General features: G+C 39.9%; 1 protein-coding gene across 17 annotated transcripts in view; it reads right to left on the minus strand.

Annotated features, from left to right (window-relative positions):
- Positions 1 to 15,270, minus strand: part of SOX5 (SRY-box transcription factor 5) — a 422,522-nt gene that overhangs the window by 94,434 nt on the left and 312,818 nt on the right. For all 17 annotated transcript variants that reach the window (XM_084642767.1, XM_084642768.1, XM_084642765.1 and 14 more), the window contains one exon: positions 10,225 to 10,310. In XM_084642767.1, coding sequence (XP_084498893.1) covers positions 10,225 to 10,310 — 86 coding nt within the window. The remainder of the gene's footprint in view (positions 1 to 10,224; positions 10,311 to 15,270) is intronic.

Raw genomic sequence — 15,270 nt, forward strand, 5'->3', positions numbered from 1 at the left:
AGAGAGTGCCATCCAAAGCATGCCAGGCATTTTGGCACCATCATAGGGTATCAGTACATTTTAACTGAAGTGGTATCTCTTTAAAGTTATACAGGTAATACAACTCATTTCATGTGTCAGTCCACAGAGGACTATGTTAGATAGGGTCATGTTCTATGATGTGCCTTAAACATATGCACTGTATATACTGACCTACAATTTTAAAGTGTAAGAATGTGTGTGTGCGTATACAGTGTGTATACATATGTGCATGTGAGTGTGTGTGTATTAATTGAAACACAAGCTGTGACTGAGTAATTACTTAAGGCCAGTGTTTTAAAAATGTTCATAAATTTTGAGTTCCCATGCTGGGACACGTAGGAACAGGTTTTCAAAGATGCTGGACACTTACAGCTCCCAGTGACTTTCATTTGGCCTTAGAGAACATAATTCTCTCACTGCTACAAACAGGCTTGTGTACTAGTTACACCAGACGGCAATCAAATCACCTGTGGTCTGAACTATCCTATTACAGGATGTTTAGGGTCAGTGGGACGTAAAGTTGCAGAAATGTTTAAGTTCACTTTTTTTAGCTTGTGAGTGTCAAGGAGAAAAAAAAAGAGACAGACCAAAGCAGAGGATGGAAAGGGAAGAAAAGGGGAAAAAAGCAAAGGGAGATGTCAGACAAAACAGAGAGAGGGGAAGAAAAAGAAAATAAAGGATATGTGCATGTGCAAGATAAGAGACCAAATGGGCTTGTGTATACTGAGGCTTCTGCTAGTAGGTAATGAGACCACATGATGAAGCTGAAGGCTGGCAAATATGAAAATAGCATGAAAAAGACATTGGTTGTGCTATTTCCATTGTCCAAATGTCAAACACCTTCTGGGAACCCTAGGGGTGGTAATAGTCATGTAACCATCTCTTAAGTTCTTCCTAAAGGGGATTTCTTGAAAACGACTGGGCTCTGACCCTAGCTCATATGGACTTGGAAAAGTCAGAAAAAATGCTGGTTGCACTTTTCCAGGCCTATTTGCATATGTTCTTTAGTATGCAGGATGTCTCTGTATGTAATTGAATTGTTGTTTTTTCCTCTATTAATACATATGCAAATGAGTCACTACTGCAGCTGTGCTGTATTAATCATATGTGTGCTTCTGTCTGTCTGCCCTGCAGGCTCAGGGTCGGAGGGAGGGGGAAGAGGGAATTCAGGCTCTTTAACCTACAAGAAAACTCACTCATGCAGACAGAGGTCTGCTAGCAAACAGCAGGCCCAGGTTAAAACTGAAATGAAGATAGGCTGGTCGTTTTTCACTCTGTATAGATACGGATGGAATCTGAAAGTTATGCAGAAAGGACTGTTAATCTAGATAAAATGAATATGCTGTCATAGCTAATGTTTTCCCCTGAAAAAAAAAAGTGAAAACATGACATTGCACAAAATATCCCTTACCATGTATATTTACTACCTGTGTATATATCTGTTCACCAGAGATATATTCAGACACACATGGTGCTCTGGGAAATACAAAGCATTTAGCTATGTACTGTCAAAATTATCGAGAATGGCAGGATGCTGATAAAACAACATGGTGGAGTGGTTCATTCATGTCTGCTTTGAAAAATATATTCGTTTACCTGTAAAATTGTAAAACTGGATATCAAAGGCAAGCATGGGCTACTTAAGACACCAACTACAAAGTATGTTTATCCACCATGAACAAGATTTATTAGAATTAGTATTATTATTAAGATAATTTGGAGATATTTTTCTTTCAGAAACATATGGCTGGATAAAAACTGAAGTTGGCAACTGATTACATGTCCCATAGGGACATAGGACCTCATGGGTCACTAAGTCCAGTCCCCTGTTATTGTGGCAACCATGTCAGATAATCCTATGCATAAATTTACTGAAACCTTGTTTATCTGTTTTAATGGATTGTTTTAAAATTGCTACTAATAGTTTATTATTAAAAATAAAATATCCACATGTAACAAATTCTGGGGACATGTCTGGCACACATGGGGCCAGATCCTCATTTGGTTTAAAAGGGTGCAGTACTCACAATACTCATGCCGATGGAGTTACACTTCTGTACTCCAACTGAAGGACTGGGCCTTGAGCTCTACTAATCTCCTTTAAAATGGACATTTAATGTAGAAGAGGTGATGAGTATCTTGTGGCCAAAACACTTACTTATAAAATCAGAAATAACCGAAGGGCAAGATTGGGAAGTATAGAATCTACACTAATATATCTTTAAAACCTCTCTAATGGGACATCCAATAAAAGTGTATACATATTAATATGTATTATTACTCTTACTATTATCATAATTTGTGATAGCTATCAAGAACATATATCTTAGTATAAATGAATATTGTCAACTAATGGGTGGATTGCTCCCATTAGATGGCTGCCATCTTTTGTTTATGCTAAGGAGAAATGCTGTAGTAAATGTACTTAGTTTTTTGTTTTGTTTTTTTTTGCAGATGTACGTGCTCATGATGGAAACCTAATTTTGCTTTTTATGTTTAAATTGACTGCACCATTTTTATAATATTGTAATGAAACTGGGCCTCAATGATTTACTGCCCCATAAATTAATTCCTAGTCCTATTAGTGAGGCCAGGTAAAGCAAAAGAGCAAATGCTGAAGGAATTGTTGGCACTAAGTACTGAAAAGACAAGGCTTAGATAGTATTTGAAGCTACACACTGCCCACCAAATGTAAAGAGTGACCCTGTAATGCTAAGAAATGGCTAAACTTCGTGTAGGCAAAGTGTTGAGGACATTAATATCCCAAGGAGGTAATGGATATAGATTGTAGAGCAAATGAATAATGGATAAAATACTGCCACCTCTTGGCTATATTCTGCAGAAACAATAATAGGCCACAAGGATTGTATTCCTGCCCATCACAAATTAATCAAAGAGATTTGTAACCCTGTTAGATGTGCTCTTAATACTGAGAGTTTGACTATATTTGTGTTCAGATGAGTCAATTACAATGGTTAGACAGTTTCTCATGTGCTTCTTGCTGGCTTCTAGGTGGCTACCATCAGACAGGGAGGTAATTGTTTAGGGTGATCAAAAAAGGGGATGTAACTACAGGTAAAGGGAAGAAGATAGGAAAAGAGAAAAACCTTTGAAATCATGAAAAATTCCTGACAGTGAGATATATGAAACCACGGAACAGTTTGCCAAGGGTAATGGTGGAAGTCCCATCACCTGAGATATTTCAAACTAAACTGGACAAAAACTATATGCAAGAGAGACATTCCATATTGGCAAGGGGAGAATGTGAGAGATGGAGTAAATAACCGATAACAGGTTTTCACCATTTCTCTCATTTATGTGATGTTGTGAATGCTAAAATGAGGTGAGTTAAGAAGGACAGCTGAAAATGTGTTCTCCAAAACAGATGTGCAGTCCTTGCCATTTATTTCAATTTTATGTGCATCACGTATTTATATAATAAATCACTGGCAGTTGGAACAGTCTATCTTTTGATTACAATCATTATGAAGACACACCGGGTAAATAGGTTTTTAATCCTTTGTCTGTTCCTGGAAATACAACAAACACCCAGCTAAATGGCACTTCTATGAGATTTAGATACCCTAGGCCATATTTTCGAAAGGAAAACCCGAACACATCTTAGTATCAATTTAGGCACTTAAATAAAAAACAGATTTTCAGAAGTACTCAACACTCAATAGGCTCAACTCTTCTAAAAATCTGACCACTTATTTTGGTGCCTAAGTGAAAGCTGAACTCTTTTGAAAATCTGGTCCAGACTACAGATTCTGAGTTCTCATGAAATTCAGGTGTCAGTATGCATTTTCCAATACCATTTGAAGAAGAGGTTGTGCTAAGAATGGAAACTGGAACTGATTACTAAAGGGGCAAAGTGGAGGAATAAAGACTTTGCAGAATAATTTTTTCAAACACAGGTAGGGCCAAGCCCTGTTCACTGTACTCACATGAGTAGTCCAATTGATTTCAGTGGGATTACTCAAGTAAGTAAAGTGAGCAGGTTTCACCCTTTAGGGTTGAGAAAACCAGTCAAACTACTTTAACATCTGTGTATTTTTTGACACAAGTTTTCTCTTATCTGTGTAATAACAGGTTTGGTCACACAGTTGCATACCACCACCAAGAAAGCGCAATGTCCTGTTCCATTCTAGGATGATGAGGAAACAACATTTGAATGTTGGTGCATGAAGCTTTTGGGTGTGTTTTTCTCAAGAGCAGATGATTGTGGGGAGTGTATATTACATCATACTGTCAAGTTGTTTTGAACAGATGCAAAATGCTCAATACATAAGCAGCTTTCATTATGCATTCATCATCATCTTGCAAATACAGCTATATGAATATATTGTGTTTGTATTACAGCCAATGAATCATTGTCATTATTAAGTTTAAAAAACTAGGTCTATTTAGTCTTCAGAAAAGAAGACTGAAGGGGGAACCTGAAAAAATGGTCTTCTAATATGTTTAGGGCTGTTGCAAAGAGGAGCGTAATCAATTGTTCTCCATGTCCACTGAAGGTAGCACAAGAACTAACGGGCTTAATCTGCAGCAAGGGAGATTTAGGTAAGATATTATGAAAAGCTTTCTGACTATAAAGGTAGTTAAGCTCTGGAATAAGCTTACAAGGGAGGCTGTGGAATCCCCATCACTGGAGGTTTAAGAATAGGTTAGACAAAAATATCGGTCAGGGATGATCTAGTTTTACTTGGTCCTGCCTCAGCACAGGGAGCTGGACATAATGACCTCTTGAAGTCCCTTCCAGCCCTATATTTCTTTGATTCTATGACTATTTGATTATCAGACAACCTAGATGGGAAATCTGAACTATTCAAATTCCCAATAATACAGAATCTCCTCACAGTTCCTAGAGACCCTGATATTAAGTCATGGGTTTCGTCATGCACTCAGGAGTCAGGTTTGTCAGAAGAGAGCACAAGAGAACTCATCTCAGACTGAAGTGACTCAGGCTGTCTAGAAACACCTAGTTCATACTAGGCACACCCAGATACTTAAAATTGGTATTAATCACTCCTATCATAATTTTATATTCACTTAGGATGTATCTACACTTTGAGCTGGAAGGAGTAATTTCCAGCTCAGGGACATATATGTGCGCTAGCTTTGATCAAACTAGTCAGCTAAAAATAGGATATAGTCATAATTGATGGGAGGAGCTAACTGCACAAAGTATGTACCTAGCCTCTCAGGAAGGATCGGACTTGGTGTGGCTAACCCCTCGCACCACTCATGCCACCACAGCTACACTCTATTTTTAGCACACTAGCTTGATCAGAGCTAGCATGGGTATGTCTCCCAGAAATGGAAATTACACCTCCAGCTCAAAGTGTAGGCATACCCATAGTCCCATGACATGACTCTAACATGATATGTATGCTTACAGGTTTGAATGCCCATCTCCAAAGTGGGGGAACTTAAATCCCCAAATTACTGGTCCATCTGTGAAAAGGCCATCTTCAAATGAGCTATACGCTATAGCAGGTCTTTGAACTCACCAGCTTTATTAAATCAAATATTGCTGAAGGGAATAATCCAAAGCCCCAGATGTCCTGAAGTCTCATTCTTGCTCATTTGAAATCGAACCACCACTCACCATCATCCTCTAGGAATGCAAGCCCTCTTCTCCTCTACACTACGCTTTGGCAAAAGTACTTTAGGGACTATACTTTTTTAACCCAAGTCCTCAATAGGGGAAAACTCACCCACTCCCCTAGACATGCTTTAACAGAACCTGTGCTTCCTGATGGAACATTTTACACAGTTGGGGCTGAATCCCTTTGATGCATCATATCAGTAACAAAGTGAAGCTGACAACTACTTTTTATAAAGTGAAGTCAGTGGGACTGAAACATGCTGGGTTGACAGTCCTGAAGACTGGAGTCTCTTTAGCCCAGATCTTCTAAGTTATTTAGGCACCTAACTCCAATTAATTTCAATGATTTGGGCCATACCTCCTAATGGCAGTAGGTGCTTAAATACTTCTGGGGAGCTGGGCCAGAAAAACTGTCAACCCATCATCTTTCACTTCCCCTGTGAAATGTCCATCAGAGAGCACATTTTCCTTTAAAGCATGTCTAGGTTAGTGGGTGAAATCATTGGGAGTTTGGTGCCTAAATACTTTTATTCTCAAATCCAGGTTCAAGCACAGATAGTGTTAATTCCAGTTTCTCCAACATGAACCTATCAAAATACGTCTAACGTGACCTGGAGGAACCACCTCTATGAATGTGACGGTAGTACAGTCTCCATGCTTATTCAGCACGAGCCTCTCAGCTGAAACTGCCACCAATTAGTCCTAACTGTGTCAGTTGTGGTATCTGGGTCCAACAGTGGGGACTTGGGGAGAAGAGGGAAAGGTAGGGCTTCAAATTATTTACCCTCTCAGGCTGGAGTTAGCAGGGGGCTATGCCATCACTCATCAAAAAGGTGTGCTTGCCTGGGGGAGAATTAATATGTTATATATCCCACTGTAAGAACACAGTGGAGACAAGGCACTTTAGTTTTGCTGTGAGATAGACAAGGCCAGGTGAACCAGGAGCGGGAGGTAGAGTGCTGAGCTCACCTAGCTACCTTGTGGTAAACACTGCTAGTACTTTGTCTCCAATTAGGATTTTACAATGAGATAGCTATCACATTTGTTATCCTGCCATTAAAAAAACAAAACAAAACCGTTTGCGTTGGAGAAGAAAAAGCCAGAGTGTGCCTGAGAGTCACAAACTCTCTTCCTGTTCCTTGTCTTGAGATTGCATCTCTTTCTTTGATCTCCCTAGAACACCACTTGACTAGTCTTAGTACACAAAGCCTGGAAGAGCAGCATAAGAAGCAGCGTGGGGAGAATATGAAAAAGGGAGAGAAAGGGAGGTTATAATGTGTCATTCTGACCTCTCGAGGCTGGCAGACAGGGGGTTTAATCCCAGGTGTTTTCAGTGAGACACCAAGGTTACATATTATGCAGATGAATCTCTGAAGTGAGATAACCCTCTCCGCCCAATGGGCCCCCAGACTGTACTCACTGCACACTGACGTATGCCATTTGAAACTGGTCTGAGACCAGTAGTTCATTTCACACAGACCACTGAGGAGACAATCATTACAACCCAAATTAAATGGGATTTGAACTGTTTCCTGGAGGACAAAATGCTTTTTAATTCCATTATCTACATTCTGTGCCACTGATTCCCACCAAATAAGGTCAAGATAACTTTTCAAATATTTCCCATTCTTGCTTATGCTGGCTCAGCTCCACTGGCGTTAGGAAGCTTGGGAGTACATTCTAAATGCTGTATTATAAAATCCTTCTCAAAATAGGTCTAATTTACACAGTGCTTAAAATGGTAGCAGAAGTCAGAAGTCTGTCTACACTAGGGCTCCCTATATAGCTGACTCATGGAAATGAATCAGGTTTAGGAATGCAGGGATATTTCTCAAAAATGGTTTCCTAGTGTACCCATAATCTTATCTGAAAAGCTTCTTCCCACTGATGGACTCCCAAACTTGGCTCCGTTCCCAGCCCAAATCACAGGTGAGCAAGCCAATCAGTAGGGGAGCCTGCTCAGTGCTTTCCCTTCTTTCATGCTCATTGGCATAGGAACAAGAGGCCTTTGGAGCTTTACAATCCTTCAGCCCCTAAAATCATCAGAAAATTTTAATTAAACCAATAGTATCCACACACCGTCACATTTTCTATGATAGAATGGTCATTGTTATAGTCTTCCTTCTATTCAGAATACTTTAACTCAGTGCTTACTGAGTTACTGTCCAATCCTGGTCCTGAAATGAAATAGTCAGACTCTGACAACCCCCTTTATCACGGACTCTTTATTTCAGAGCAATTCTGAATGACTGCTAACTAAAGATCTGTAGATATACAAACTTCTGCTTCCTCAAATGCAAAGTAATGCACATTGGAAAAGGTAATCCCTAACATATAACATGAAGGGATACAAATTAGCTATTACCATTCAAGAAAGAGATCTTGGGAGTCATCGCCGATAGTTCTCTGAAAACATCTGCTCATTGAGCAGTGTCAGTCAAAAAAGCGAACAGAATGTTAGGAACCATAAGGTAAGGGATTGATAAAACAGAAAATATCATAACGCCACTATATAAATCTGTGGTACAACCACACCTTGAATACTGCATGCAGTTCTGGTCACCCTATCTCTAAAAAGATATATTTGAACTGGAAAAAGTACAGAGAAGGGCAACAGAAATGATTAAGGGTGCGGAACAGCTATGTGAGGAGAGATTAAAAAGACTGGGACTTTGCAGCTTGGAAAAGAGACGACTATATGGGGGGGGGGGGGAGATGTGATAGAGGTCTAGAAAACCGTGACTGGTGAGGAGAAAGTGAATAGAGAAGTGTTATTTACCCCTTCACATAACACAAGACCTAGGGGGTCACCCAATGAAATTAATAGGCAGCGGGTTTAAAACAAATGTAAGGAAATACTTTGTCACACATCCCACAGTCAACCTGTGGAACTCATTGCCAGGGATGCCTTTGAACTGGCTTAAAAAAGAATTAGATAAGTACACGGAGGACAGATCCATCAATCGCTATTAGCCAAATGGTCAGGGACACAACTCCTTGTTCTGGGTATCCCTAAATCTCTGACTTCTAGAAGCTGAAACTGAATGACAGGGGAATGGATCACTCGATAAAGTGCCCTGTTCAGTTCACTCCCTCTGAAGCATCTGACACTAGTCATTATCAGAAGAGAGAATACTGGACTAGATGGACCATTGGTCTGACCCAGTATGGCCATTCTTACATTCAATGTATGTTCTCATTCCTGTGTGTGTGTGTGAGTGTGAGTGAGAGAGGTGAGTATTACAGGCATTTTATCAGAGCTAAAGTTATTTCCCAGAAGCCATTTCTGGAGGATGACATATTTTGCATTACTTTTATGGTTCCCATGACTCCTAAACTGCCCTTGGTATTCGTAGCTCACAGGATCAGAAATTAACATACTGTGTATCTTTTCATACAAAGGTTCGTGGTGGTGCATTGAATGGGTCAGCTTACACACTGGCAGCCATTTCTGTGAAACTCAGCTGACTAACTTTGTAGGAAAGCCTATCAAAATTGTCCCTCATCCTCTCTTGTGCTGTCCAAACTAACTGTATGAAGTCCAGTTTGCCCTAGTTCTGATTTAACTTAATTCGAGACTGTGGTTTCACACCTGTAGTTTATAATGTTTGAGCATTTCCAAGCAGATATATATGCTGTGCATCCCATGTGGTTTGCCTAAAGATAGTAAATGGAAGAACAAAGCCTCAGTGGTGAGTTTAGTCTTACAAAAAAATGTCAGTTAAATTCTTGCAAAACTAAAGTTAGTTTGGATCTGGATCCCATTTATGTGAAACAACCACATATGTCAGAACATAAAGTTCAAATTGTGGATCTGACTATCAAACTTCCTAATATACAGTGGGTTTAGATCTGGTGGGTTTGATTTGGAACAGACAGGAAAATCTGGAAAATTCTCATTCTGATCCATGGTCAGATTTCAAACACCCTCAAATTTAGGATTATTTGTGTCCAGGGTTTTGAATCAGGCACAATCTAAACAAATCTGGGACCCAGACTAACTCTGTTGCATGGCTCAAACAAGATTCTGTAGTGTGTTTGTAATACAATTTTATAATTGCATAGTGTGTTAAATTAGTATAATTATTAATTACCTGTGTTCTAGCAGCACCTAAAATATGCTGGGTACCTTAACACTACGTAGGAAGGCATAGTCACCACCCTGAAGAGCTTATAGTCTAAAAAGACGTAATCACATTAAGTGACTTTTAAGCAGTTTAAAAGTCGTTGTCAGGACAGGGCTCTTCTGTCTAACCGTGTGTTTCTTTTTGCTGGTTCACATGTAACCAGCCTTTATGACTTGCATCAGAATGTTGTAACAAAAAAGGAAAACAAATGGTTTTGCCTGTTAAGAGTGAACGTTCAAATCTAAAAATCAAAATTAATATTGGTGTAAAACAAATCTTCCCCACAGGTTAAAAAAACAACAACAAAACCCCAAGATGGTTTATGTTTATTTAAGCTTCAATGTACATTTTAAATGAAAAGGGTGTGCCAAAAACATTGTTAGTTTTGTTGTGTTCTAATGGAAAAGAAAACTGTTTTCCATAATTACTTAACCTTTGCCTCTTCTGCATTGTTTCCAGACTTACCTGCAGTTGGAGTGGGCCTAAGCCTGGTGTTGCTGCGGCAGCAGCTGCCATGGTAGTTGGGATCAGCTGAACAGGGTAAGGGTCACCTAAGTAAGAGAATAATAGAGGCGTCAGCACCTTTTATCTACTCTCCACCTGCAAATTAAACTCCTGCATTCACTCTTTCCAAAAGCCTTCTTTTGTGTGCCTTGCTGAGGCCTAATGAAAAGCTCTATTGTGAAGCCTTTTACTAACACTCTTTTCACAATTCTGGCTGAGAGAGGAATGTGAATAAAAGGCACAAGCAATTAAGGCGGAAACCTCATCCTTTTTCATGATGTATTTAGGGAAATGGAAAAAAAAGTGCACACTGATCAGAGGGCTGCACTTCAAAAAATAAAAAAAATAAATAAATAAATAAAAAAGACAGAGAGAAAGAAAAGGAGAAGTATAACCTTGATATGATCACAGTATTAGGAGGGAACAAATTTATAGACTGGTCCAGAATATGAAGTTAATCAAACTGAGATCATTGTTTGTAAACTGAATAGCACACAGATCAAACTTTAGTATCTATGTGAACAAAAACGGCACATTCTTGAATTCTATATTTTCTTTTTGGTGGAAGCAATCTTGCTTTACAGATTGAGATCCCAATTCTGCAAAAGGCATAATAGTATGAAGTCAAAGGGACTCCGCACAAGTGTCAGGAGTCCCCTCACAGATCCCTTTACATGATTGGTGCCTTAATTTAGCGTCTTACCAAAAATGAAGATAGCTTAGGCTCAGCATCCTCCTGTGCTAGACACGGCGTAGGAATAAAATAAAATTTTTAAAAAAAAGTGGCAAATACTTTTAATGAGAAATGTTCATTATCTGAAGGAAAAAAAGGTAGCCCCCTCCCGCCAAACAAACAAAAACAAGGAGACATGTTTCACTGTAAAAAATAGTCACTTTTGGTTTGCCTTTAAATGTCTTACTCTTAAATGAATTCAATTCTTGTCCACCTACTAATGAAACCAATGGGAAAGCTGGAGCTGCAAGCTTAATAGAAATGTTACATGCATTATATTCCTTGCCCAAATGACAAAATGTTTAAAAGCTTTCCACTCAATTAATAAGGATCATCAGACCATTCGTGCATGGTGCAATGATCTGCTAATAGATACGATTAGCACGGCATAGAATGAGCCATTTGAAATAAGACCATGACAGACACAGAACATTTTATTAGGTAGGCACTCTACAAGGTTGCAGTACATTTGATTAAGCGGACACAATAAAAGTTTCCCTCCAGGATTATACTTTCTTGGGCAAATTGATAAAAGAGCAATTTAAAAGGCCATGCAGAATGCTACATGTCATGATGATCAATTTATTATTATTATTATTATTATTATTAATAAATGATATATTTGTGACGACATCAAGCGTAAGTGCCCGGAAACATGAAATGGGAGAAAAGCAGTCATATTTTTAAAATACTGTAAATAGGCTGTGTTGTAAAATTTGGTGTACGTTCTTTCAGGAAAACCACTAATGTTTATGTTGACTTTTTTAGGACACATAGTCAAGCAGTGTAAGAACCAACAACATAACCCAGGAATCCTGACTCCTAGACTTCTGCACCAGCCACCAGTCCACATTTCCTTTTCTAACTTAGTTTTGATTTTTAATCTCACTCTGTTACTGTTCCACATTTTTCAATATCCCCTTGATTTCATTTAGGATTCCACTTCCTGTTTAATATCATTGATTGAATGAAGTGATTCTTTAAATTTTCTAATCTAGAACATTACCCAGTGACGGAAGCAGCAGCTAGTCTTAAAGACAGCCGAGAAAAAAAATCCCAAAAAAGTAACAGACTCAACATTCATAGCTTTGTGCTACTCCCAATGCCACAAGAACCTCAAAGGAAAATCCCAGTTTCATTTTGAATGACTTCTTTCTAGAAATGGGCAGATTGCGCAAGTGCCAGCCACACAAGAAACCAAAACGATTGTTTCCCTCAATTCTAAAGAGAAGAGCAATTAATGCTGATGTGCGCTGAAGTGTAGTTTTTAAAACACTAAGTTGTGTGGAGCCAGGATCTTGTGTGCTCCCTGTTTTCGATAGTCATTATTATTATTGTTGCCATTGTCATTAATTAGTAATAATTAATATTATTTGGTTGTCGACACATTTCCAGTGCTCCCAAAATATTTTTAAGAACAATACATATACAACAAAAGCTTAAAAGCTTTTGTGACCCTACCATGAATCTTTTGGAATCGGTAATACTTCTGTTACTTCAATATTACTATGTGCTAGGATTTTAAAATTCCTTTTATTAAGTGAAGTAGCCCTTGCCTACTGTAGGTTTTTGTTTCTTAAAACATTTCCCACCATCGCAACTCCTGTGGCTAGTCTATACTAAATACTCCCACTGTTGCAACTGACGCAATGTAACAATAGTGGGAAAGTTTAGACCAGGTACAGTAATGAGTAGAGGCAATATCAGACTTCATTCTTCTAAGTACTGTACACACACATAGCAAGAGACTGGCGCTGTCCCTTAAAAAGACAAAACAAATAAAGAGTGGGAGGGGAAAATAAGAGAGGAGAACTGACTTGCCCAGTGAATGTCACACAGCAGGCCAGAGAAGAGACTAAAACCCAGATCTCCTGACTCCTATCCCAATACTCGCTCCACTGGAGCCCACTGCCTCTCTGAGCAGTCCTTAACATTTCTCCAGAACTGGCATTTAGATTTGTCTGAGCAGTTGTATTTAATGCTTAACACTTCTTAGGGAAATGCATTTCTTAAGCATTTTATTAATGCTTCAGTAAATGTCTCATTTTTAGATCTAAACGGTCCTTTTCCAAGTACTGGGAACTTTTTAGGAATGTGAAACAAGATAGTCAGCTATTAGAAACAGCTATTTCCCGACCAGTCATACGCTTGTATTACTCAAACAATCCACTTTCAAACAGTAGTATTATACTGAAACCAATCTACAAACGCAATCATGACATACTGCCGTATTACAACCGGGAAGGAATTAGTGGCTACCAGTCTCCCTTTATCTTCTAGGCAACAGCCAAAAATACAGAATTTTGGGAGGATCCTTTAAGTTCCAAACTATCAGCTACAATTCCTGGACAAAACAATTTTTAAAGGCAGGTATTTGCTGTTTTTTAGTTTTTTTACGAACCAGAGGGAAGGGTCTGGAATGGAGCAAGGGGTGGAATTTGCATCTTAAGAGAAAAGGTAGAAATGATTTGATTACCTCCTAAATTCCTCTTAATTACAAATACACTTATTTCCCACCTCCACCACTTTAGACAAATAACATAACTCAAAAATGACAGGGGGCAGGACAGAGCAAGAAAGAGCTTGTACGTAGTGGTGATAGCCGGGCATGCGAGAGAGGTGTATGACATGTAGAGCTCTAGGTGGGATGGTATGTTTTGGAGATTGTGGAGGGCACAGGATGAAACAGAGAATTGGGAGTCTGGGAGTGCAGATTGTAGGACCATCCCTCAGAGGGTGACTTCAAGGTTTGTGGAAAAGGGGGTGAAGAGGGAAAAGAAATTTACAGGGGGGAAATACAGGACCACAGAGTGACCTGGAAGAGGAAGTAATGTGGTTGCAGAGGAGCATGCAAGGCAAGGATGGACCTGGTTTGTGGGAGAATGAGGGTGAGGTGGGACTCGGGTGGTTTGTGTGGAGCAGAAGAGCGTGTGGGGGGAAGTTGCCTCTGGCTGATGCTCAGACACTGTAACAGATTGCCTGATTTGTTAACTGCTGCAGAAGCAGCCTTGGGAGACTTCTCAGTGGCCAAAGTGCTGAGATTGGTTCCAGTGTTATACAGTATAATTATTTTTCAAAATATGAAGAAGATGGCAGAGGTGAGAACTGCGAGAGCATGGAGACCCATAAAGGCAGACAGGGAAAAAGGCAACTGAAGAAACTGGGATCTCCTGATGTGAATCCAACGCTTTCTATGAAAACATGTAGGGTAAAATTTTCAAAAGCACCAAAGTGACCAAGGAACCTAAGTCCCCATTCACTTTCAATGAGACATAGGCCCCTGCATGCCTAAGTGACTTTTGAAAATAAGACAAACACCCAAGTCACATAGGCGCTTCTGAAAATTTTACCTGCATAGACTAGGCCTTTTCATCCTTTGTTTCAAGGATGCACCTCTCCGCTCCTTTCCTGCCTACCTATACATTATCACTGGTCTCCTGCTTCTCTGCTGTGCAGACCGGATCTTTGGTATTCCCTTCACTTCCGCTTCGTTACCTTGTCCCACAAGCAGCTCTCTCTCTTTGCCTCTTCTCCTGCAATCTTTTCCCTGGTCCTATATGCCCTAAAACAGCGATACTCCGAAAGACTCGTGAGCTGCAAGTGGCTCTTTAATATGTCTTATGCGGCTCTTGGCAGCACATAATATCAAAACACTGTGCTGCTCTGGGAGGTCCCCAGGGGGCCTCTGCTCTGGGGGGGTCCCAGGGCTAGCCCCACCGGCCGCTGCTCCGGCCGCCCCCAGGGCCATGGTTCTGGCTGCTGTTCCAGCCGTCCCTGGACTGCTGCTCAAGCGGTCCCTGGAGCCAGCTGCGCCGGCCGCTGCTTGGTTGGTCCCCGAGGCCAGCTGCCCGGGGCTGCCCTGAGGAGCAGTTGGCCCCAGGGCCACTCCAGCTACAGCCAGTTGTGGCTGGCTGTAGGGCTGCTCCACCAGTCACACTGGCCGCTGCAGAAGTCACAGAGGTCGCGGAAGGTCATGGAATCTGTGACTTCCACGACCTCTGTGACAGACACACAGTCTTACTTATTCGCTATATAAATCCTGCTACACACTAATGTTAAATTATAATAATGTTTTGACAGGATTCTTAGGTTGCACCTGCTTGCAGAAACAACCAGAACTAGTTGAAAATTTTTGATGAAATATTTTCATTAAAATTGGCCTTTTATCAATGTCATGATTTTTTTCCTATGATTTTTTTCCCCAATTAAATTAGAAAATGGAAAATTTAAGCTTTTTGTTTTTTAAGTTTATTGTTTTTCCACCCCCTCCCCAT

The sequence above is a fragment of the Lepidochelys olivacea genome (genome assembly GCF_965140295.1).
Source record: "Lepidochelys olivacea isolate rLepOli2 genome assembly, chromosome: 1".
NCBI lineage: Eukaryota > Metazoa > Chordata > Testudines > Cheloniidae > Lepidochelys > Lepidochelys olivacea.